At 43.3% G+C, this 24,795-nt stretch overlaps 1 protein-coding gene across 1 annotated transcript in view; it reads left to right on the top strand.

Moving 5' to 3' along the window:
* Window positions 1-22,864, top strand: part of LOC311505366 (uncharacterized protein) — a gene marked incomplete at its 5' end in the record, with an annotated part of 37,763 nt that extends 14,899 nt beyond the window's left edge. Inside the window, 9 exons of the mRNA XM_084568884.1 lie at window positions 18,712-18,939; window positions 20,355-20,602; window positions 20,718-20,743; window positions 20,893-20,978; window positions 21,089-21,349; window positions 21,423-21,504; window positions 21,595-21,655; window positions 22,245-22,474; window positions 22,565-22,864. Of these exons, the coding sequence (XP_084425010.1) occupies window positions 18,712-18,939; window positions 20,355-20,602; window positions 20,718-20,743; window positions 20,893-20,978; window positions 21,089-21,349; window positions 21,423-21,504; window positions 21,595-21,655; window positions 22,245-22,474; window positions 22,565-22,643 (1,301 nt within the window). The 3' untranslated portion in view covers window positions 22,644-22,864. The remainder of the gene's footprint in view (window positions 1-18,711; window positions 18,940-20,354; window positions 20,603-20,717; window positions 20,744-20,892; window positions 20,979-21,088; window positions 21,350-21,422; window positions 21,505-21,594; window positions 21,656-22,244; window positions 22,475-22,564) is intronic.
* Between the last annotated feature and the right edge of the window lie 1,931 nt (window positions 22,865-24,795).

Genomic DNA, 24,795 nt, shown 5'->3' with positions numbered 1-24,795 from the left:
GTGACTAATGTAGTCCTCAAACAAACATGTTGCAACAGTAACAGCTCGCTGATCGGGGAGTGCATACAAGTTGAGATATTTGGTAAAATAGTCCATCACAGCAAGAATGTACCTATTACCTAGACAGGTGAGAGGTAATTCAGTCAGATCCACTGCTATTTTCTGAAAAGGCACTGAAGTAACAATGTTTTGCATAGGTGCTCGTTGTTGTGGGGTCTGTGGCCTCCGTGCTTCACATGCAGTGCACTGCAGACACCATTCACTTATATCACGTGCCATGTAAGGCCAATAGCATCTGGCCTGAGCACACTGTAATGTCTTGTCAGCATAAAAATGTCCAGCGAAGGGATGGCCATGCAGTGTCTGAAACATCTCCCTTCGCAAGCTGCTAGGTACCACAGTCTGTAAAACAGGGTCACCAGGTGGAGGTCTCACTTTCCAACACAGAATGTAATCTACAATAGTGAGTTTAGGAAATTCTCTCCAAAAATGTCTGTGCTCAGGGGAAGCTCTCTTGATTTTTGCAAATGGTGGCCTATTGTTTGTCAACACCCACCCAATAACAGCTTCCATAACAGGATCCTCTTTTTGAGCCTGGGTGATGTAGTCAATATCCCTGTGCAGGAAAGAAAGTTCAACAGTCCCAGTGGGGAAACATGCTGCACACTTGAAGCCAAATCTGCCACATCTGAAGGAGAACATGTAGGTATTTGGCTCAGGGTCTGCTCAGGTTCAGAGGTATATGTGAGCAACTGGGTTTGAACGGTCTGCTTGGAAACAGAAACAATGCTCCCCTGGCTAGCTGCAGCCACAGAGGCAGCTTCCACAGCAGCTGGTGGACGGCGTGACATAGCATCAGCATTGGCATGTTTGCTTCCTTGCCTGTGTTCCACGGTCCAGTCATATTGGTCAATTTCAAGAGCCCATCTTGCTCTTCGTCCTGTAGGATCACAGTCTAGCAATATCTTTCTCAGGCCAAGAAGGGGTTTGTGGTCAGTGATAATACGAAAATGATGGCCAGTCAGGTATTGGCGGAAATGACGTATGGACCACACAACAGCCCACAGCTCCCTGTCATAGGTAGACCAGCGTCTCTCCGTCCTCGTTAGGATGTGACTACCATAGGCGATAACATTCTCCATGTTCCTGTCATTTGTCTGCGATAACACACACCCCACAGCCAAGTTCGATGCATCGGTAAAGAGCAGAAACTCTCTCGAGAAATCTGGGTAAGAGAGGATAGGTGTGTTAGTGAGAGCATGACGTAGACTCTCAAATGCACTCTGTTCAACATCAGTCCAAACGAAGAGCTTGCTTTTCTGAGTAAGTGCATGTAGGGGCTCAGACAGCCTGGCATAATGGTGAATGAAACGGCGGTAATATGAGCATAAACCTAGAAATGCTCGGACCTCTGTGGGGCTTGCAGGAGTGGGCCAGTCCCTAACTTTTGGTATGTTCTTCGGGTCAGGCTTCAGGCCCGCTGCCGAGATAACATGTCCGAGGAATGACACCTCCTCCTGAGCAAAGTGGCATTTTGACGGTTTTAGTTTGAGATTAGCAGATTTCAGGCGCAAAAACTTCTCTTAAATGCTGCAAATGCACAGCAAACATGGGGCTGAACACGATAATATCCTCTAAGTAGACGAGGCACGTCATCCAGCTTCACCTGCCAGTATCCTGAGGAGAGATCCATGGTGCTGAACACTGCTGAGCCCCTCAGTTCATCAAATGTATCATCTGTCCTGGGCAAAGGGTGTGCGTCCTTTGTAGTTACAGCGTTAAGGCCTCTGTAGTCAACACAAAAGCGCCATGTGCCCTCTTTCTTCCGCACCATTACCACTGGTGCAGCCCAGGGGCTATGACTGACCTCAACAAGTCCCTTTTCCAACATATTTTCCACCTGTGACTGAAGCGGCCGAAGCGGAACGCCTAACAACAGTGAGAGCTAACAAAACAACAAAACGGAGACTGCGACGAGCTAACACCTAACTATAATGCAGGGCAAAGGCACGTTAACGATAGCTGCTAATGTAACGAGTAGCTTGCTCCAATCTTCAGCGGCATTACTCACAAAGTTGAGAAGAGTCTCCAAAACCCGACACCGCTGCCACCATTGTAAGCGTTGTGGGTATAGAGTGTACTCTTTAGGAAATACAGACACAGGAGCTCTTTCTCATAACTTTTCAGTGCCGACCGTTTTCATCCAAGCACACCACCAACAAAAAAAAAACCCTTCTCTTTCCGGTTTCCGCCCCAAAACAAAAAAAAAAAACAGAAGTCGCTCTTCTTCTCTGAACTTTAGCCACATATGTGTACATAATGCATGAGCACTAAATAAAACAAAATATATTAACCAATTATCTGCAAATTACACAACTGAACTGTCATTAAATAATGTCTTACACAAATGAATGAATGTCTCCAACAGTTAATTGAAGATTTCCTAACAGCAGCTCTTTTTGGTTTCCTTTTGAAATGACAACAGATGACTACTGCCACCTGCTGCTTGAGAAGTTAGAGATGGACAGTTCAAGATGTGTCTTCTTTTTGTTAAACCTCAGGTGCCTGAATGCCACAGAGAAGACAGTCTTCTGTAACGATCTGGAAAAAGTCTCGTTGCATGGCTTTAAATAATAAATAATGTCCATCATTGTACTGTTGTAGCTTCAAGAAAAGAGGAATCCCACTCTTCATGACCGCTCAAATCTCTAAGTGTGTATCTGTATCTAAAGGGACCATATATATATACTGAGTTAAAGTACTGTTCATTTCACTATAAAGGTAAGTATAACATTTTTAAGCTATTGAGATAATGATAGAAGATAATCTGAAATGTGGTACATATTTGTGTTTATTTACTCTTTTGATGTAAAAGATGTGAAATAGTGTGATAGTGCTGTTCTGTATTCTATCTGTGTTTCAGGTCGCAGCAGACCAGAAGGTCTTTCAGAGACGACAATGTGTTGGTACGTTCATGCATAGTTGTCATTTCTTCTTCTTGAGGATGTACAGATATTCAAATGTGAAGGCCTGGCAATGGTGTGAAGAGGAAGGAAGCTGGAACAGATTTTAACTGCTCTCTTGTACAACAGTGACGGCCGTGGAGGTTACACTCTTTCCTTCCAGATCACATCCTTCTGAGAGGACGACTTGTTCTTCTACAAAGCAGCTACCTCTGACTAACAGAGAGAAGAGTGGAGCAGCTATGAGATTATCAGCAGCTATGAGATTATCAGCAGCTGTGATTGGATTTGTTGTCATCTTCAGCTCTGTCTCAGGTACCAGATATTTACATCTACATTTGAAGGTATTTAATGCTTTTTTTAAGCAATAGCAGGTACTGTGATATTTACATTTTAAACCCAGCTGCACTGTTTGCTGTTAATACCGGATTTAAAATTGACCATATTTGAGCAGTTATTCTTTGGTCGATGTGCTACTCTACAGAAACGTCTTGCACACTTGGTTGTACATCGAGATATTTGTTCCAGTCGTCAGAGACACCAGGTCAAACAGAAAAGCAAAACGAAACCAGTTACCAAAAGAGAAAGTGTTTCTTTCATTTAAAACTATGTAGACTATGGTATATCCAAAAAAACACAACTGAAAAAGAGCAACTGGACTTGTTTCTTGAAGGAGTTTCTCGGAGACATTTCATCCAAGTGGCTTCTCTAGTTCAGACCCTAGACATCTAAGTTTGTGATGAGAAAGACCCACAGATGTTCCTATTTAAACCCCAACTCCCTACCAGTCTTTTAGAACTGAAGACTTGGATAAAACGTCTTCAACAAACTCTACTAGTCCAGTTGACCTTGTACTTTGTTTGCATGTAAACCGCTGTGTGAAACAAACAGTTTGTTCTGGCTGAGCTGAGAGAACACCATGTGTTGATCGACTGAAAGAAAAAAAAAACAAGAAGTGGTCCTTTTAGATATCTCAAACCATAGATAACCCCTCACTGGAAACATGTGGCCGCTTCTCACTTTACTCTATTTTCTGATACTGACATGTTATGCATCATTAACAAGATGTCACATTATTAAGACATTTTAGAGTTCAAGAGTTTCACATCTGTATTTCAAATGTGGTTTCATGTGACAGAACGCAGACTGGAAATTAAGCAAATACTGTTTTGTTTTTTCCACATTCAACACACTTCTAACAATTTATCTTCCTCTTCTTAAAAGTGTACTCAAATAGGTGATTCTGTAGCACAAATAAGAACTGGTAACTGGAACAGGTAAAGGATTAACAGACCTGTGCTGTATAATGACACCCTATCCAACATTTAAAGAGATCACTGAATAAAGTCTGTCCCATTAGTGAAGGCTATTGGAAAGGGATGTACACTACCCTACATGATATCTTTAAATGCAAGATACCAGTAGATATTGTTTTCTCAGCAGAGTCCAACTTTAAATGCATGGAAAGATAGTTAAATACACATCATATCACCTACAAGATTTTATTTTTAGAAACTGATGAATATGTAAAGAAAAGATCACAGAGAGTGGGAAGTCCCCCAGCAGCCTAGACCTATAGCAGCAAGTTTAGGGTTGCCTCAGCGAGCTTGGGGTGACGGAGGCTTGTCGCCATTCCAGGTGCTGCAGGCGCCTCTTCTGCTGCACAAGGCCAGTACAGATGTCCACACAACATACGAGTTACAGTGCTGCCACACAACCACACACCAGAGCGTTACTACAGCCCATAGGGAGAAACTTACCCCCCAGGTAGAGCGCTATGCTCTGCCACCGCGAGTACTTAGTATTGTAACGCTCCGTGGTCTCTTCTCCTTTGCGGCCGGCACACCCGCTGCCTTGGCTTGTTTCTCGGGCCCCTCCTTAATTAACATTTATGTGTTTGGTTTTAAAACCAAGTCCACTTTAATAAGTCTAACTTAAAATGAAAACTTGTCAAAGCAAAAGAAGCCAGCTAAGTAAATTCAACATAACACTGTTGAGTGAATTGCACAATCACACCGAGAATGTTCTAGATGGGTTTCTGAGCATGCTCAGAAGCTGATTCCACAAACTCCACTGTTGCTGTGTGAAAACTGACGGGTGGATGTGTTCGGTCAAGAGCCTGATTTCATCAAATTGGCATCTATCTCTGTCTAAGTATATTTTTTGATGTTGGAACATTCGTGAATGGTTAGAGAGAGGTATTGCCGGTGATACTACTTGTCTTGTGGAAATCTAGCATATATGAACACATGTTAGCTCACGCTAGCTGTTTGTTTGTTTTGTTTGTGTTTGTGGGCCCTGCGATGGACTGGCAACCTGTCCAGGGTGTACCCGCCTCTCGCCCGATGACAGCTGGGATAGGCTCCAGCAGACCCCCGCGACCCTTAACAGGACTTAGCGGGTACAGAAGAAGAAGATGAATGAATGTTTTGTTTGTTAATAAATAATATTTTTCACAGAACTAAAGTGTTGTAATTTGAATTTACTTACCTACATTGTGTGGAAATTGTTGACATAACTAGGTTTAGTAAGTCCAACATTAATCACCAACTTGATAATAAAGAAAACTATGTAAGTACTGATTATTCAAGTCCGTTAAGTTCGAACTACAAGGAGTTGTTCAGTTAGTGTTACTCAGTGCAGCTGAGTTACATTTACATTAGTGAGTTAGGTCAGTGTATTGAATGCTTGTTAAGTTAGCTGAACACTGCCTGATCAATTAAGGCTAACTTGACCAAATAATATTGAATTACTTAATACAGTCTTGTTGGTTTCACATAAGTTTATTATTTACACTGTAATAGTAGTATTAAATTAGTTTGAACACAACACAGTTATGTGGAAATTGTTGACATAACTATATTAAGTAACTTGAACAAATTATTTTATTTGAGTGTACAGAGGCAGCCACTCAAACCACCACTTCCCAGCCTATTTCTCACAAATGCCAGCTCTCTCGTGAACAAAATGGACGAGTTGACGCTACAGACTGCAACGAACAACACCATGAAGGATGCGTGCATTCTACTCATCACGGAGACCTGGCTTCACCAGTCCATACCGGATTCTGCTATTGAGCTAGCATGCTACACCACACAGCACCATGACAGAACAGGGGACTCCAGGAAGAGCAGAGGAGGGTGGCTCTGTGTGTACGTGAACAACAGCTGGTGTACCAACACAGTGAATGTAGACAGTCACTGCTTTATCTCCCAAGGAAGTTCACTGTGATCATGATTACAGCTGTTTACATCCCACCGGATGCTAATGCTAGCTTGGCTATCGGACTTTTGCAGGCAAGCATTATCAACAAGCAGAGCATGTATCCTGATCCTGTGAATATCATAGCAGGTGATTTTAATCATGATGACTTAAAGGCAGCACTCCCTAAACGCCACCAGCATGTGAAGTGTGCTACAAGGGGAAATAACACCCTGGACAAGGTCTACAGGGCCAGACCACTACCACACCTGGGCCTGTCCAACCACTTGTACTTGCTGTTAATCGCCGCATATGCCCCCCTCAGGAAAACTGCTCCAGCCATCACAAAGACTGGAGAACATGGAGGTCCGGCAACAAAGACCTCTACAGCACAGCCTGAGCCAACTTGAGGAGGGCCATCAGAGAGGCCAAGGCAGACTACAGGAGGAGGATAGACGACCACCTGAGCAGTAACAACAGCAGGCAGGTGTGGCAGGGAGTTGAACATCTGACCAACCACAGGACCAACCTCAGAGTGAATATCTTCTTTGCCTGCTTCAACGTCACAGCACCAGAGACAGCACCACTACACCACACGCCCAACAGCAGTGTAAACCTCACAATTGAAGGCGTCTGGTCCTGATGGCGTCCTGGGTTGAGTGCTGAAGGACTGTGCAGATTAGCTAGCTGGAAACTTCACAAAGGTCTTCAACCAGCCCCTGGCACAGTCCACTGTCCCACCCTGCCTGAAATCCTCAACTATAGCCCTCCTGCCAAAGAAACACCACAGTTCTAGCCTCAGTGACTACCGCCCAGTGGCACTCACCCCAGTGGTGATAAAGTGCTTCGAAAAATTGATCTATAGTCACATTACAGCAGCCCTGCCCCATAGCCTTGACCCCCACCAGTTTTCCTATACAGCAAACCAAACCAGACTGTGTGGAGAGGGTGGCAGAGTTCTGCTTCCTGGGAATCCACATAGAGGAGAGCCTTTCCTGGAGCTGCTGAAAAATGCCCAGCAGAGATTGTACTTCCTGAGACATACTGCATGTGCATATACACCAGCTGCACAGCGACTCAGAGCCATACCTGTCAAGTTTTGGATTTAAAAATAAGGGAAATTTTCCGGCGCCCGCCGCAAGCAGTCCCACCACCCCAACCAAGCTCCAGTATCCCTTATATCAGGGGTGCCCACATTTTTCTGGCTTGCGAGCTACTTTTACAATGACCAAGTCAAAGTGATCTACCCGTATATATATATATGATATATATATCATATTAATAGTTGTTACAATGTTAAAAGCTCTATCCATCTTTGTTTTTATTTTTATCAAGAAAAATTGGTGCACTGCACCTTTACAAAAATAGCGCTGTCTCTTTAAGAAAGACGGTAGTCTGGAGTTGTTGCGTGGCTGTGGATGTGTGCCTCTGAACTGAGGGCATGTTGCAACTATAAAGTAAAAATAAAGATGAAGCTTTGTCTTGCTGTTTGTTTTGGAGTTGCAATGGATGCATGTTTTAGACTAACATCAAAAAATAAATAAAAATAAAAATTCAATGGCACGCGATCTACCCGCACTACCATCGCGATCTACAGTACCTGTAGTATGCTACTGCAGGTGGCAGTTATCGCGAGGCTAGTGACAGAGCTCAGATTGGGAATATTTTTATTTTATTTTTTTTACTCCGCCCGGGCCCGGGGTATTATTATTTTTTAATAACGCATGTTAAAATACGGAGATTTACGGGAAAATACTAATACGGGAGGACGGCGGGAAAGAAGGGTAAAATACGGGACTTTCCCGGCCAAAACGGGATACTTGACAGGTATGCTCAGAGCAAAGCGCTCCAGAGGGTCATCAGTACCACACAAAAGATTGTCGGCTGCCCTCTCCCCACACTGGAAGAACTACACAGTTCCTGTTGTCTCAAAAAAGGCCAGAACATTATAAAGGACACCCACCATCCCAGCCCTTTACACAGCACAGAAACAGCTCTGTTAAAGATCACCAACAACCTCCTTATGGCTGCTGATTCAGGACTCCTTTCAATCCTCATTCTTCTTGATCTAACCGCAGCATTTGATACTATCTCCCACTCCATTCTCATCCATAGACTACACTCCATTGGTATCTCTGACACACCTTTCGATTGGTTCATCTCATATCTCTCTGGCCGCACTCAGTTCATCCAGTTAAAAACATTTACATCCTGTCCATCTCCCCTTTTCTCTGGTGTTCCCCAAGGCTCTGTTCTTGAGCCTCTTTTATTCATCATCTACCTCATCCCCCTTAGCCAGATATTTCATAGGTATAATATTCATTTCCACTGTTATGCAGATGGCACCCAGCTCTACTTGTCCACTAAACCCAATTCAACCCTTCCACCCACATACCTCTCTGACTGTCTAGAGTAGATCAAGTTTCCCAAACTTAACAGTAGCAAAACTGAAACTCTTCTCATTGGCACCATATCCACCCTATCTAAAATAAACAGCCCCCCCCCCCCCCCCCCCCCCCCCCAGGTTAAGAGTCTGGGTGTTGTGGTGGAAGTGAGTCAATAAAAAGAGTCAGGCGCACAGTTAAGAACTTTTACTGAACTCTCAGTGGCGGGGTACATCCATCAGCCTCCTTGCTAATATCGCATTGCACACTTCTTCTTGCTTCTCTACTCAGTCTAAAAATACACTCTCATTCACACAGCGCCACCCACTGGCCATAACTCGCAGCGTTCTAGCATCACTGTATTTCATGTGTCTGAAAACACAACATCTCCCCTGTTACTCATAGCAGAGCTGCCAACTCTCACGCTTTTGCCGTGTGACACACGGTTTTGCCTGTTTTCACACGCACTCACGCCACACATCCAATTTCTCACGCAAAAAAAAAAATAAATAAATCCGATCTTGGTCCGAGACTCTTCCGTTCCTTTTCAAACTCCACGACGGTAGATGGCGCTGATGAGCGCCCCTGAACCTTTGCGCTGCGCTACACCTGCAGTGCACCCCTTTACTATCTATGCCTGCACCCCGAAGTAGACAGAAGAAGAGATACAGAGACCAACTAGACAGCAGGAGAAACCAGAAACTACTTTGAGAAGTCTGATAAAGAAGAGAATCTGAGCTGAGACTAGGCCAGTATAACCATACACACAGATCATAGACAAGGACTTTACCCAGCTTCTGATCTGCATCTGATACTGATTATGCCTCATTTTAGCTATTTTTAATGCATTAATGCATTCATCTGTTTTATTGCTTGAAAAAGTTGTACTGTTTAAGCACTTTATTTGTTGCACTTTATTTGTTGCACTTTATTTGTCTCTGATGGACCATGTGGTGGGAGACTTTGAATGAAGAATAATGTCCCTCCCTAACTAATCTTGTGTCGTTTTTGGCTGAACATAAATCATTAAGTGCTCTTAAGAATACAATTATTCACAACATAGGTTAGGTTTTAGTTAAGAATTAGTTTAATACCATTTTAATTAAAATATCAATCAACCTACCTAGGTCAAATCTTAAACACTGATCTATGAATAAGGCTTTATTGTCATTTAGGCACACCGATAGTTTTCTGGTTGAATGTTCAGCTCAAGTCTACAGACTAAGACCTACAAGTCATGATGCCGAACAGGAATCAGAATAAGTTCAGGTATTGCACATCTTTAGCAGACCGCCCAAAAATCCACTAGAATGCTGGAAACCACATCTACCTCATCCAAAATCTCCTGGGGGTGGACCTTCAGCTATGTCTACTTCACAGAATGTAACCAATATTGTCCATCTCCAGTGGGCTGCTCCTATCAACAGCTTTGGACCTCCCCACAAACCACCAGAATGCAGGGTACAACATGGGTACAACATCAAATTAATTCCAATTATCTTATATCTGAGCCACCAATTTGTGTGACTGCGTGCACGGCATAATTTTGGTCACACACGACAAAATCTCACTCCAAGGTTTTTTGAAAAGTTGGCAGGTATGCTCATAGAAGTACCACCTCTCTTTATAAACAATTTCTAACCGAAGTGGTATTAACATTTCTCTTCTGTAAGGTAACATTACCACATAACTTAATGTTCTATTCAGTCTGTTACTGTAATATTGCAACTGTAACAGTATTAATGTAAACTGAAATTTCTATATGGATCACTTAGAAAAGTGGCTGTACTGTACGTCAGGTATTCCCAAACTTAAACAAATATTGTATACATATTAAGTATTACCTTTAGCAATGAAATATTATCTGACCACATAAAGTTTCTGTAACCACATAAATTCTTCAGCCATTTCAAACAACCGTCCTTTAAAAGAATAACTGAAAATGTGACCTATGTACTTTAAATTCAAAATGTAGCAACTGAAATTCACATTACTGTCACTTAATCAACTTCACATTTGGTTCGCTTTATGCTTGGAACTATTTCATTATATAGTCTTTTGTCCAAGCTGGTTTCTGTCTTTCTCTCTGAGTCGTTAGTCTTGTTATGGTCTCAGCTGAACTGGTGGTCTGTCCTGTACCATCTCTCCGTTCCACCTCTGTGCTCTCTGGGCAGAGAGAAAGGCGAGCTGCATTCCACCTTTTCCCGTCACTCAGGATGAAGGTGCTCAGCCCTGTCTTATGCTCCACAGACATGGGATAGGTGTACCGTCTCTCTCCTTTTCCCACATGGAAAGGCTTGCGTACCCGGACTGTATCACCAACTCTGACCTTGGGTGGTTTCATGTAGCATTCGCTCTTTTCCTGCCGTAGGGCAACTGTAGCTCTGATAAGATCATATTTTCCTCTGTCTTTTGGGACTGGCAGGACATTTAATTTCGTCCACATTGGTCGTCCTCTCAGAAGCTGGAAAGGGGATTCACCCGTTGTCACATGAGCTGTTGCTCTGTAGCTCTGCAGCATTTCAGTGGCTGCTGGTTTCCATGGGCGTTGAGCTGCTTGAGCTGCTTGAATACAGTCCTTGAGCACTCTGTTAAAGCTTTCGACACATCCGTTTGCTTGAGGGTGGTAAACACTTGTTCTGATGTGCTTGAAACTCCCCGAAGGCAGAGGACGTGAACTGTGGCCCATTATCGGTTGTGATGGCACAGGGATTTCCTTCACGTGCAAAGATTGAAGCCAGGAATGTTATGACTGTGTCTGTAGTTGCAGCTGAAGTAAAGGCAACTTCTGGCCATTTACTGAAATAGTCAATGAGGGTAATGGCAAATCTGCAGTCATAGGTCCCCCGTTCAAACGGACCAACAATGTCCACAGCCACGTGCTGAAAAGGGCCTCCTGGGAATTCAACAGGCTGCATTGGATTAAGAGGAGTTTTGGCTGTTTTGTCACATGACTGACAGATTGTGCAGGATGACAGAACTGTGTGGACCAGGTCGTCCATGCGTGGCCACCAGTAAAGTTCTCTAAGGGGGCTGTTTCGTGCGAACCACGCCCTGGTGCCCTTCATGTGCCAGCTGTACTATCCTCTGTTGAAGAGACTTAGGCACCAGCAGGCGAGTTCCACGGAAGAGTTCCTTGCCTCGACAGTAAGTTCATGTTGCACTAGGAAGTACGGTTGCACATCACTTGGGAGAGACTTTTTCATCTTAGGCCATCCTGACTGAATTACCTGTCTCAGCTTAGTAAGTTCATGACAGTCCTCACATTCAGCTTTGAAATCTGCAAGTGGCAGTGCTGTCAGGAGAGGAGAAATCTCAGCTATCTCCGTGAATAACTCTTGCTCAGCTTCCGCAGCAGTGCTGAAGTTGGCGAGGGGAACACGTGAAAGACAGTCTGCCATGACATTCTGTGTACCTGGGCGGTACTGCACATCGTACTGAAAACACATTAGTCTTGCTGACCATCTGGCAATCCTCATGCCAGCTCTGTTCATGCCCTTGGTGTTGAGAAGGGTGGTGAGAGCTTGATGATCAGTTCTGAGTGTGAATCTGTGTCCCCACACATAGGTACGCCATCGTTCCACAGCCCATACACAAGCTAGGGCCTCTTTCTCTGTTGTGGAGTACTTTCTCTCGGCAGCTGACAGTGTACGGGAAGCGAAGGCAACAATGTGTTCGGCATTGTCTGAATGTAGCTGTGTCAGGACAGCTCCTAACCCATAGTCTGAAGCATCTGTCGTGATGAAGGTTGGAAGCTTTGGGTTATAGATGGCAAGCGCTGGACTCTCAAGAAGCATGGTTTTCAGCTTAGCGAAGCTTTTGTCTGCTGCTGCATTCCAATGTAGTTCAGCCTGAGTGTTTGTTCTGAGTAGCTGTCGTAGTGGCTCAACTAGCATTGCATAGTTCGGAGGAAACTTGCTGAACCAGGAAGTTAAGCCCAGGAAAGAGCGCAGTGCTGCCATGTCTTTTGGTGCAGGAGCTTCAGCAATGGCAGTCAGGTGATCTGGGCTCGGGCGCAGACCCTCCTTTGAAATGACATGTCCGAGGAATGGAATGCAGGTCTGACCAAACGAGCTTTTGTTAAAGTTGATCTGAATGCCGGCATCTCTCAGCCGCTGTAGAACAGCTTCTAGATGTTGATCGTGTGTTTCTTTTGAGTCACCATAAATTATGATGTCATCCAAGTAGTTCTGTACTCCTGGCAAATCCCTCAGGATTGTCTGCATCATTTTCTGAAAAGCAGACAGTGCTGATGCCAGACCAAAGGGGACTCGTGTAAATCTGAAGATGCCATCATGTGTTATGAATGCCGTGAGATTCCGACTGTCAGGATGCAAAGGCAATTGGTGGTAGGCAGAACTCAAGTCGATCTGGCTGTAGTGTGTAGCACCAGCCAGTTCTGTGAATATGTCTTCCATATGAGGATAACAGTCCATAATCACACTCTTGTTGGGCTCACGTAGATCAACACATAGCCGCAGTCCTCCACCACGTTTCTGTGCCATGACCAGGGGACTCACCCATTCAGACGCATCCACACATTCTATGATGCCAGCTTGAAGTAGGCGGTTGAGCTCTGCTGACACCTCCTTACGTATGCTCAGGGGTAGGCGTCTCAACTTTTGACATACTGGCTGTACTGTGTTGTTTACTTGTACTTTATGAATGAACCCTTTCACACATCCAAGCTGACGCGATGAAGCCAAATCAACAATCTGCACTGAGGATTTCTGAATGTCATTAGCAGGTGTGTTTGAATCATTCTCCTTACTGCAGTTCACTTTGCCTCCAATTATGTTGACATTGAGTGCTTTAATCAAGTCCAGGCCCAGCAGAGGTGATCCAGCTTTAACAATGTGGAAGGAGGCTGGGACCCTGCTACCTTGCTCTGCTATGGCTGCTGTTGCAGGTAGGCAACAGCAGCCAGTATCAACAATCAACTCCAGGACATGAGAATTTCCTTCTGGTGCTTCAATGTGGACATTGCTGGGGATTTTGTCATAAGTTGCTGCAGTAAGCTTAACATCATCCATGCACAGTACAGCTAGCTCTGGGACTACGACTTCTCTTACTTCACTTACAGCAGATTTACATACTTTGGTGAAATGTCCCTTTTTACCGCATTTATTGCAGTCCACTAAAGCAGCTGGACAGTTCTTATTATTAGCCAAATGCTTGTTGGAGCCACATCTGAAGCACTTACGTTGCTGTTGGTTTGTGTTCCTCTTTTTATCACGGTCTGGAGCTGGGGCTTTCGCAGGACGAGCTCCTCATTGACCTCGGAAACGCTCCTTGAATGCATCGACAGCTTGAATTGGCGTAGTCGGGACCGTTTTAACCGAAGAAAGCAGTGTGGCATTTTTAACCGCTGACTCCACCTGGCATGCGATTGCGAGAGCTTTCTCCAGTGTGAGATCGTCCTCGAGCAGTAACTTGTCTCTCACCGCAGTAAGATAAGCATTTGAAATCAGCTGATCACGTATCATCTCACTCTCCATCTGTCCAAAACCACACGGTGAAGCTAATGCTCTCAATGCTGCCACATACTGTGATGCCGTTTCATCCGCTCTTTGAGTACGTTGTCTGAAGGTGTGTCTGCAGGCCACGACATTAACTTTCGGAACGAAGTGTTTCTCGAGGGTGGACATGGCCTCGTCATATGTCGTACCTTGTTCTGGCAAAGTGTAGAACAGACGTTGTCCCTCCGGACCCAGGCAATGAAGTAATACTGCACGTCGCCTCGCATCCGGCCATGCGTCTCCTCTTGCATGAATGACGAGCATGTAGTTATCGAAAATCTTCCGCCACGTTTCAATCGGTATCGGCGGCTCACCCCCGTGAGGAAGGAAGGGCGGTGGACTCGGTACGGAAGCGCTCATCCTCGTCGCCAATTTGTGGTGGAAGTGAGTCAATAAAAAGAGTCAGGCGCACAGTTAAGAACTTTTACTGAACTCTCAGTGGCGGGGTACATCCATCAGTATCCTTGCTAACATCACATTGCACACTTCTTCTTGCTTCTCTACTCAGTCTAAAAATACACTCTCATTCACACAGCGCCACCCATGGCCATAGCTCGCAGCGTTCTAGCATCACTGTATTTCATGTGTCTGAAAACACAACAGGTGTCATCCTTGACAACACTCTCTCATTCCAATCTCATATTAACAATATCACCCGTTCAGCCTATTTTCACCTACACAATATCTCTGTCCATCCCTCTCAACTGACAGTACTGTTACTCTGGTCCATAGCCTGGTCACGTCCCGACTGAACTACTGCAACTCCCTGTTATTTGGTTTACCTGATAAATCCATCCATAAACTACAACTGGATCAAAACTACCGCACATATCATCACCAGAACCCCCTCCATGAGTCACATAACACCAGTCCTGCAGCAACTCCACTGGCTTCCTGTCAAATTCCGTATCAACTACAAAATCCTACTTCTCACCTTCAAGACCTTAAACATCCTCGCCCCTCAGTACCTCACTAACCTGCTCTACAGTTGAGGCCGAAATTATTAGCCCCCCTATGGAAATTTTATTCTTTTGAAAATATTTCCCAAGTGCTGTTAAACAGAGCAAAGAATTTTTAACACACGTCTTTCAAACATCCGCCTTTTATTTTGGATGCTTACATTATTTTAATTTCCACACAGAAATTAAATTATTTCACAAAAACCAAAAATTACCAGGGTCAAAATTATTAGCCCCTCTGATGTTAATTGTCAGTTGTGTATCCTTTTTGCTGGATAACAGCCTGTAGTTGTTTGTTGTAGTTTTAAACAAGTCCCTGACACGTCTCCTGAGGAATACCAGCCCATTCTTCTTTGGCAAATCTCTGAAGCTCTTCCAGATTTGATGGCATTCTGGCATGGACCTTGGTCTTTAGTTCACCCCACAGATTTTCTACAGGATTCAAGTCAAGGCTTTGTGCAGGCCATTCAATAACATTCACTTTGGTCTTCTGGAGGTAGTTCTTCACCAGGAGTGACGTGTGTTTTGGGTCGTTGTCGTGTTGGAAGACAAAGCGATGACCCAGACCCAGTTTTGCTGATGACTGCTTGACATTTTCTTTAAAAATCTTCACATATCCTTCTTTCTTCATGATTCCTTCCACCTTGACCAGATTCCCAGTTCCAGATGCACTAAAGCATCCCCACAGGATAATACTCCTTCCACCGTGTTTCACTGTGGGGATGGTGTTCTGTTGGTTATACGCCTCACCCTTCTTTCTCCAAACATAAGCAATGTCTCTGTGGCCAAAGAGCTCTCGTTTCGTCTCATCTGACCAAAGGACATGCTTCCAGTATGCATCATCTTTTTCCAGGTTGTTCTTAGCATACTTCAGTCTGCCTTTAAGGTCTCTTCTGCAGAAATGGAGTTTTTCTTGGTCTGCAACCTCGCAGTCCATTCCTGTGCAGAACTCTAGTGATTGTCTTCTTTGAAACTACAATTCCCGACAAGGCTAAGTCATTCCCTAGTGTCTTGGCGGTTGTTCTGGGGTCTTTAGACACATCTTTCTTTCCAGGGTCTTTGAAATTTTTCACTTTCTACCTCTGCCAGGCTTGTCCCATACAATGTGGCTCTCTTTTAATTTCTTGATGATGGTTCTCACTCCACTTCTTGACACTTGGAAACGCTGTGATAACTTTGTGCATCCTTCTCTTGCTTTGTGAGCATCAACAATTCTATTTCGCAAGTCTAAACTGATTTCTTTTGTTTTTGGCACGGTGCTTCCTCAAGTGCCAGCCAAAACCCTTACTGGAGGATTTATACTGTGTGTAAATTGGGAGATAACTCTTAATTTTAATTTGATTTTACAGGCTTTGAGCATTACAAAGTCAAAGCACATCATTGCACAACAGTGGTTTGTGCTATGGCTAAATAAAATGGTCAGTTCTTAAGGGGGCTAATAATATTGACCGTGGTAATTTTTTATTTTTTTGAACAATTCTGTTATTGTGTGCAAATTGAAGTAATTTATGCTTTCTAAAGAAAACTAGTATGTTTAGAAATGCTATGTTGAAAATTCCATGCTCTACTAAAAAAGCACTTGGGAAAATTTTGAAAAAAAAATTAATTTCATAGGGGGGCTAATAATTTCGGCCTCAACTGTACATTAACATTCCCGCCCGTGCTCTTAGGTCATCCTCATCCATCCAACTCACCCTCCCACCTGCTTGCTCAACCACCACGGGGTCCAGATCCTTCAGCCGCTCACCCCCCTGCCTCTGGAATGCCCTCCTGGAACACTTAAAAAATTCAGACTCTGTCACCACCTTCAAATCCCAGGTTAAAACTTATTTATTCAGACAGGCCTACTCTGTTTTATCGTCTCACTTTTATCTGCTGTCATTTTTATGTGACTATATGTTCTATATATATGTACGTTTGTGTTTTAATTGTATTTTATTTTAACAATTTTGTACGGTGACCTTGAGTGTCCTGAAAGACGCCTATAAATAAAATGTTTTATTATTATTATTTTTATTATTATTATTAAGGCCCTGTTGCATTAACATCCGTCCCAGGAAAGACAATCACAAGTGGCCAGCTTGTGATTGGACAGAATCTTTTAAAAGGCCCTCTTATTACTAATGAACAGACATCCTTTTCCTTTCCAGAGGATCATTTACAACCAGACACAAGAGCACCCCATCAGTAGGTGGTCTTTAATGCTGTTGGATTTGTGTAAGCATTAATAATAATCTATCTTTTCTTCCCTGGTTTCTGGTTGATGAACAAACCTTGATGTCACAGTCTGAAGTCTGTTTGGTGACGGTGACGACAGAAACTGGTCTGTTTCCCTCTGATGCTGTAAATCTGTTTTATTTTGTGTCTGTGTTCCAGTGGTACTTGGTCAGAGTGATCATGGAGTGACTTACACTTCTACTCAGATCTGTGCTGTAGAAGGATCAACAGTGGAAATAAGCTGCAGCTACACGTACCCATCCAGAATAAATGAGAAGGTCACTGTGATTGAAAAAGCTGTGTGGTTGACTAAAATGGAAGGTGGTGAACCTGTGGATCTGATGACAGACGCAGAGTTTTCAGGTCGTGTTCAGTATCACTGTGATGAGAACAGGTGCACTCTGAGAATCTCAGACCTGAGAGAGAGAGACTCAGCTGAGTACAAGTTCAGATTCACAACAAACCAACCAGGAGGGAAATATACTGGTTCACCTGGAGTCACTCTGACTGTCTCAGGTAAGAATTTCTCCTCCAGATATGTCAAATGTCAAACATGGAACTGCTGTTACTGGACTATTGATCAATGTGTTTATTTAATGGGTGATAACAGTTAAAATGACATTTCTCTGTTCACTTCAGTTCTCCATGTAGAGGCTGAGAAAACATCAATATGGGATTCTAGCAGGGCAGAGGTGAAGTGTCAGAGCAGGTGTCGTCTATCTGATCATTCCTACGTCTGGTACCAGAATGGACTGAACATGGACAAAGACACTTATTTAATTGAACAATACTTTGATCATGCAGACAGTGTTTCCTGTGCTGTTAAAGGATTTGAGAAGTTTCCCTCTCCTCCACAATGTGAGTTTATTTCAGTCTTCCACTAACTCAGTGTCATCTCTGAATGAACCATCAGTGTCTGTGTTTCAGAAAACCACACTTTCTCTTCCTGTTCTCTTCTTTGGTCTCTGCAGGGTTAGGTTTAAATGTTGTTCAACACCTTTTCTTCTTCTTCTTGTTTCAGGTGTCCTTAAACCAACCTGTATCAAAGTGTCTTACACTGACACAAGGATCTGTGCTCCTAAAGGCTCATCAGTGGACATTTCCTGCACATACAGTCAATATTATTATCATAATGTGTTAAAAGTCTGGTTCAGTCCTGATCATAGTCGTCAGTGGAAGTATCCCTCACAGCCTGAGGACCTGAGTAAAGACTCCCAGTATTCAGGTCGTGTTCAGGTCCTTGAATCACAGAGAGGAAGATCCACTCTGAGAATCACTAACCTGAGAGAGACTGATTCATCTGAGTATCACTTCAAATTCAAGACATATCGGTTTGAATGGAGAAGTTTTTTACCTGGAACAACTCTGACTGTCACAGGTACTGATGAACACTAACTGTGTAGGTGGATGTATTAGTGCATTGAGTATTTAAACAGATTTGACATTACTGTTGTGTTGTCATGTGCAGCTCTGCAGGTGCAGGTGACCAGAATAATATCAGTCCATCAGTCTCATACTGAGGCAGAGCTCAAGTGTCTCAGCAGCTGCCGTCCAGCTGGTCGTCTTTACGTCTGGTTCAAGAACGGACAGAAAATCAGGACACAGCAAACTTCTACTCTGACAGACAACTTTTCTCCTGGAGACACCGTCTCCTGTGCTTTCAGTGGACATGAGGATTACCGCTCTCCTTCAGTCTGTGAGTTTACTTTGCTTTGCAGTTTTGTCTAGCGTGATAGAAGAGCCAGTTAAAACTTTATGCACCCTTCAGAATTTTCTAAATATTTTGATAAAGCATCAGCGGATTTTTGTCTTGAAAGTAGAAAAGAGAAGACATTCAAAGTGATGAAAAATATTTATCATTTGTACAAATCTGTGAGATGCTAAAGTATGAGAACTCTTGTTTTCAGTATCTGGTGTGACCCCCTTGTGCAGCAATAACTTGGCCGTTCCTAAACATTCATCTTGTTCTTCTTTAACCGTTCTTTTGTAGAACCACTTGTGTTCTTGGTTCTCCTTGTCTTGCTGCATGACCCAGTTTCTCTTCACATTCAGCTTTTAGAGTTCACTGGTAGAATTCAGAATTCATTGGTCCATCAATGATGACAAGCCGTCCTGGTCCAGATGCAGCAGAACAGGCCCAAACCAGGACATTAGCACCCCCATGTTTGATGGAGGGATGAGGTTCTGATGCTGGAATGATGCAGTGTTGGTTCATCTCATTTAAACCAAACTATTCTACTTTGGTCTCATCTGTCCACTAAACATTGTCCCAATAGTCTTCTGTCTTGTCCACATGATGTTTAGAAATGTTCTTCTTGGAGAGCAGTGTCTTTGTCCATCACACCATGGTTGTTCAGTGGATTCATCAACATTAACATTAGCCAATGAGAGAGAGGCCTTTAGCTGCTTAGAAGTTCCCCTGGGTTCCTTTGGGACCTCTCAGACTATTATGGAGTGATCTTTGTTGGTGGACCACTCCTGTGGAGGGGAACAGTCGTCTTCAATTTGTCTGACTGTGGATTATTTGTGGGTTTCAAACTCTTTAGAGATGGTTCTGGAACCTTTTCCAGCCTGATGAGCAACAACAACTCTTTCTCTGAGCTCCTCAGAAAGCTCCTTTGTCCACAGACATGTGTTGTGAAGATCAGACTGAGACAAATCCGTGTTTGATTGAAACTAAACCAGGAACTGAACCACACCTGAGTCTCATTACATTGATGGAAACACTTCTGAACACATGGACTCTGATTGGACCTTGAGAATGACTTGTGATTCTAGAGGTGGACTCACTTTTGCAACTAACATAAACAAAAATTTAATATCAATATAATATTGTTTTTCATTAGTTTGATTAGGTTCTCTTTGTCTTCTGTCAGGGCTTGGGTTGTGCAAACTCACTGACATTTTGAGTTACGGTATTTTTATGCAGAATAGTAGACAACTCTGAGAGTCTAATACTATATCATCTGAACACAAAGAACATATATGGAGGATAACAAGTTTAGAAAATGTTTAATCATCCACGGTCAGTTGGACTTCTGTCCAGTTTATTAACAACAAAACTTTAACTGATGTTAAAGTAAAAAACTAATTTTATTATGCTCTCCTCAGATCCTCCCAAGCTTCCCTCTGTATCAGTGAGTCCATCTGGTGAGATGGTGGAAAACAGTTCACTGACTCTGACCTGTAGCAGTGATGCTAACCCAGCAGCTAACTACACCTGGTACAAGAGGCAAACACATGTCAGTAAAGGACCACAGCTTGTCCTCAGCTCTATCCAGCCCTCTGACTCTGGAGATTATCACTGTGCAGCTGAGAACATAATGGGCAAGATGTCATCTGAATGCATTAAAATTGAAGTAAAATGTGTGTGAATATACAAATCCAGTCTGTTAGGTTCTTGGCACTTTGTCTCCCATGACAAGGTTTTTCTCTTTATTTTAGTTCTAATTTATGTTTATGGGTCTCTTCCAGATGCTCCAAAGCTTCCCTCTGTATCAGTGAGTCCTTCAACAAAGATAGTGGAGGGTAGTTCAGTGACTCTGAACTGTAGCAGTGATGCTAACCCAGCAGCTAACTACACCTGGTACAAGGAGAACCAAATACTGATTAATGGATCAGAAGGAGTTTATCATTTCACCTCCATCAGCTCTGAGGACAGAGGGATCTACTACTGCAAGTCTGAGAACCAGTATGGACAGATCACCTCTACACCTCTGTTCTTAGATGTTGAATGTAAGGAGACAGCATTTAGACATTAAATAATATTTGTAGGGATGGAAAAGCGCTGGCTACCTCTCAGATAATACATATAGAGTTACATTTCTGTATGTGTTGTCCTCCAGATCCCCCAAAGCTTCCCTCTGTATCAGTGAGTCCATCTGGTGAGATAGTGGAGGGTAGTTCAGTGACTCTGGCCTGTAGCAGTGATGCTAACCCAGCAGCTAACTACACCTGGTACAAGGAGAATGAAGACTCACCAAAAGCTTCAGGACAGATCTTCACCATCACTGACTTCAAAGCTGAACACAGTGGGAGTTATTACTGTGAAGCCCAGAACAGAAGAGGACGTCATAACTCCACCTTACATCTGATTGCTGTAGCAGGTGATAAACAAAACAAACTGGTCACTGAATGTATGTAAATGATAGGACTAAGTATTTCCTTTTGATTAACCAGGTGCAGGGAAAACAGGAGCTATAGCAACAGTCACTGCTGTTCTCCTGGTGGTCACAGTCCTCGCTGTCTTCCTGTGGATGAGGTGACCAATTAACATTTTCATTAACGCATCAATGATTTAATCTTATAATGTATTAATTCAATCAGTATGTTTCTTTATTCTCATGTCCAGGAGAAATACGTGTTTCAAACAGCAGTGTAAAGGTGAAGAAAGGCCTGTCAACACAACACAGGTGAGAAGTTTAAGAAATCAAGGATTTCCCTAGAATACTCTTTCTAAGTGGTTTGTGTTTGGTGCAGTGCAAATTCAGTTTTATCTGCATAGCACCATTAATGATGTAAATATTCTCAAGACAATGTGTCTCTGAGGGTTCTGTATAAACAACCAAAGTTGAGTTAGTTTAAAGTGTTTTATCCAAGTCTTCAGTTCTAAAAGCCTAATGGGGAGTTAGGAGTTAAATAAAACTGAATAAAGTTTCAATTGTGTACACATTGCCTCCTGTGGCAGGAATCAGTAGTATTTTGTATTTTACAGATGTAAAAACCCAATGTGACACTCTCCATAGAGACCAGGCTCTTCATAGTTTTGAAGCTATTCCTGTTTTATGTTTAAGTGAATTTAACCTCCAAGCACAGAGTAGCTGAAGACGTTAACAGCCTTATTATATTATTTACTGCTGTATTTACACACTCAAATCATCTGATCTCAAGAATCAAAACTAACTCCACAAAGTAGGATTAACTTCACACTGGTTACATGACTGTTTCATTAATGACAATCTCCCTAAGATCAAAATAAATGAGTTGTGTTTGTCTCTTCAGTCAGACATGGGTCCAGTGTATGACACCCCGTCCTCTGCAGCAGTAATGAGACCAACAGATCAGCAGGACGATGTTCTCTACAGCACCATCTGCTTCCCTCAGAGCCAGACAGATGTTCTGTACTCCAACATCAGGCGAGCTCAGCGGACGAGTCAAACAGAGGAAGAGGAGGATGATGGGGGCACTGAATACACTGCTGTTCAATGTGTTAGTTCTGGTATACCTCCAGGGTGAGAAGCAGCTGCTCTCTTATTGTTTTGTATTTGATCATAAAACGATAAATGTCCGTTAAGACACTGACTGTTGTTTTGTCTTCACAGAAGAAGACGTCAAGAAAACGAGGAGAATTCATTTGCACTGTACAGCACAGTCAACAAAAACTACACAAACACAACATGAGTCTGGTTTGATTTATGAAGGGGTCGTGTTTTAAACATGGACAAGATTAAAGAATGAAAGATTACTGGTCAAATGAAGGTTTTATTAAAATGTTATTTATAATGTCTTGAAATCGCTGTGGCTGACAGTTACAGCAGACAGCGGTGAGGAAGTAGGCCTCACTTATTTATGCATGACACCCTTAAAGGAAGTATCATCTAACTGAAGGCAGAGCAGGATGTCTTGACTGCAAAACGAAAATAATATTACATGCACAAGGACATTTATACCGTTTGTTTACTGTGTTTTGTTGTTTTTGCTTGTGTAGATTTGACTGCAGTATTTTGATCATTTATTTGCATGATTAAAATTTTATTGAATTATTAAACAAAAGTAAGAATGCTTTTATAATGGAATAACTGCATAAAATGAGACAGTTATTAGGCTTCTCAAGAAAACATTTCACTAATGAGACCACGCCTCTTGATATTCAAAGAAGTTTATTTGACCAGGTTAAAGAGAAGGGAAAGATAGGAGATCGTACGGAAGGGTCGAGGGGTCGAGGGGTCGAGGAAAAGAGAATTGAGTAGCGACTGATTATGATCCTTGGAACGTAGGAACCCAGGGAGAGAGATTCAGGGTGGGGGCATATCTCTGGAGGTGTCAGCTCCTTGACCCCCAAAAGAGTTTGCTGAGGCGAGTTGGAGATGGGCTTTTATGACGTCATTCAATTCAATTCAATTCAATTTTATTTATATAGCGTCAATAACGATACAAATCGTCTCAAGATGCTTTACAAAACCCGGCCTGAAACCCCCAGAGAAGCCTGAAGGCGACGGTGGCAGGAAAAACTCCCTTTTAACAGGAAGAAACCTTGAGCAGAACCCAGCTCATATGGAGGGACCCATCTGCCTAAGGCCAGCCAGGTACAGACAGAAGAAAGTTGCGGTTACAGATGTAGCTCAATCGGGCATACCTTGACAAGAAGCGGTGGATGCGGCTCCGATGCGGAATGAGTGGCCGGAGTAGCGATCATGTGGAATCCCTGATCTTGCCAAAACCTGGCGAAAATTATGCTGAAACCAGAATTATGTAGCTGCTTCACCTAATTCGGCGGTGAATAATGGATCAAGAGGGCATGCATAAAGGGCTAGTCGGGCATTCACATATTTTGCATTGGTTGGAACGATCATACGAGGATGAGGAAGCTGTAAATTCAGAACATTGCAGGAACCTGAGAAAGCTAGGAGAAACATGGCTTCTAGAAGAATCAATAGGAGGGGACAAATAACCTGTTCTGCCTGCGTAAGCCTTTGATTAACATGCTGACATGAGAATGGAAGCAGTAGGGCAAGGAACTCCGGTGATCGGTTCGATGAAGAAACTGATGCCGCTGATGTAGACTTGGATGGTAGTTTGATTTCTTGAATAGAATGGGTGTATGTTATAAAGGTAGTAAATGAGGCAACATCTAATGCAGGGAAAGGCAGATGAAGGGATGCATGAAAGCTATAAAGCAGTTCTAACCGGTGTAGTATGAAGAAAGCGTAGCGGGTGACAGGTTGTTTAAGATGGATTCTAGCGACGCCGACGCGAGGTGGTGGAGCTGAGGTTTTAATTGAAGGTGGTGGCTGAAAACAGTATGACCGAAGTTGGATGAGGAGCCGAGTCTGGAGCTAAGGATCTGAATTTCTGGAAAGAAAAACGAGACAGAATTGGCTATCATGTTCACGTGGTGTTGGGCTCGGATTAGAGTGAGTCTGCGCATGGATTGTATTGTTTCGAGTGATTTGGAACGGCCTTCATTTATGATGTTGGTGGTGGCTATGTTGTCAGAGTGGATGGGAATAACCTTTAACCACTCAAACCCCCCCCCAAAGAAGGGACGCGATGACGATGGGGTATAACTCATACGGGGCAAAGGAATGGGACAGTGAGAAGCGGTGGCCACTGAGGAGCGAACCATAGACTCCTGTAGTATCCTCCAAATCTGATAGAGGGCACTGCATCTGTGTGAAGCTGGATGTCATCGGGCTGGGAGATGAAGTTGTAAAATCGAATAATCGAATGGTAGCACCGTGAGCTGTAATCGAATGATAGCACCGTGAGCTGTAATCAAATGGTAGCACCGTGAGCTGTAATTGAATCGAATCGTGAGGTGTCTTGGATGGCA

The sequence above is a fragment of the Chelon labrosus genome (assembly GCF_963514085.1).
Source record: "Chelon labrosus genome assembly, chromosome: 2".
Taxonomy (NCBI): domain Eukaryota; kingdom Metazoa; phylum Chordata; class Actinopteri; order Mugiliformes; family Mugilidae; genus Chelon; species Chelon labrosus.
This window is presented reverse-complemented; position numbering and strand designations above follow the sequence as displayed.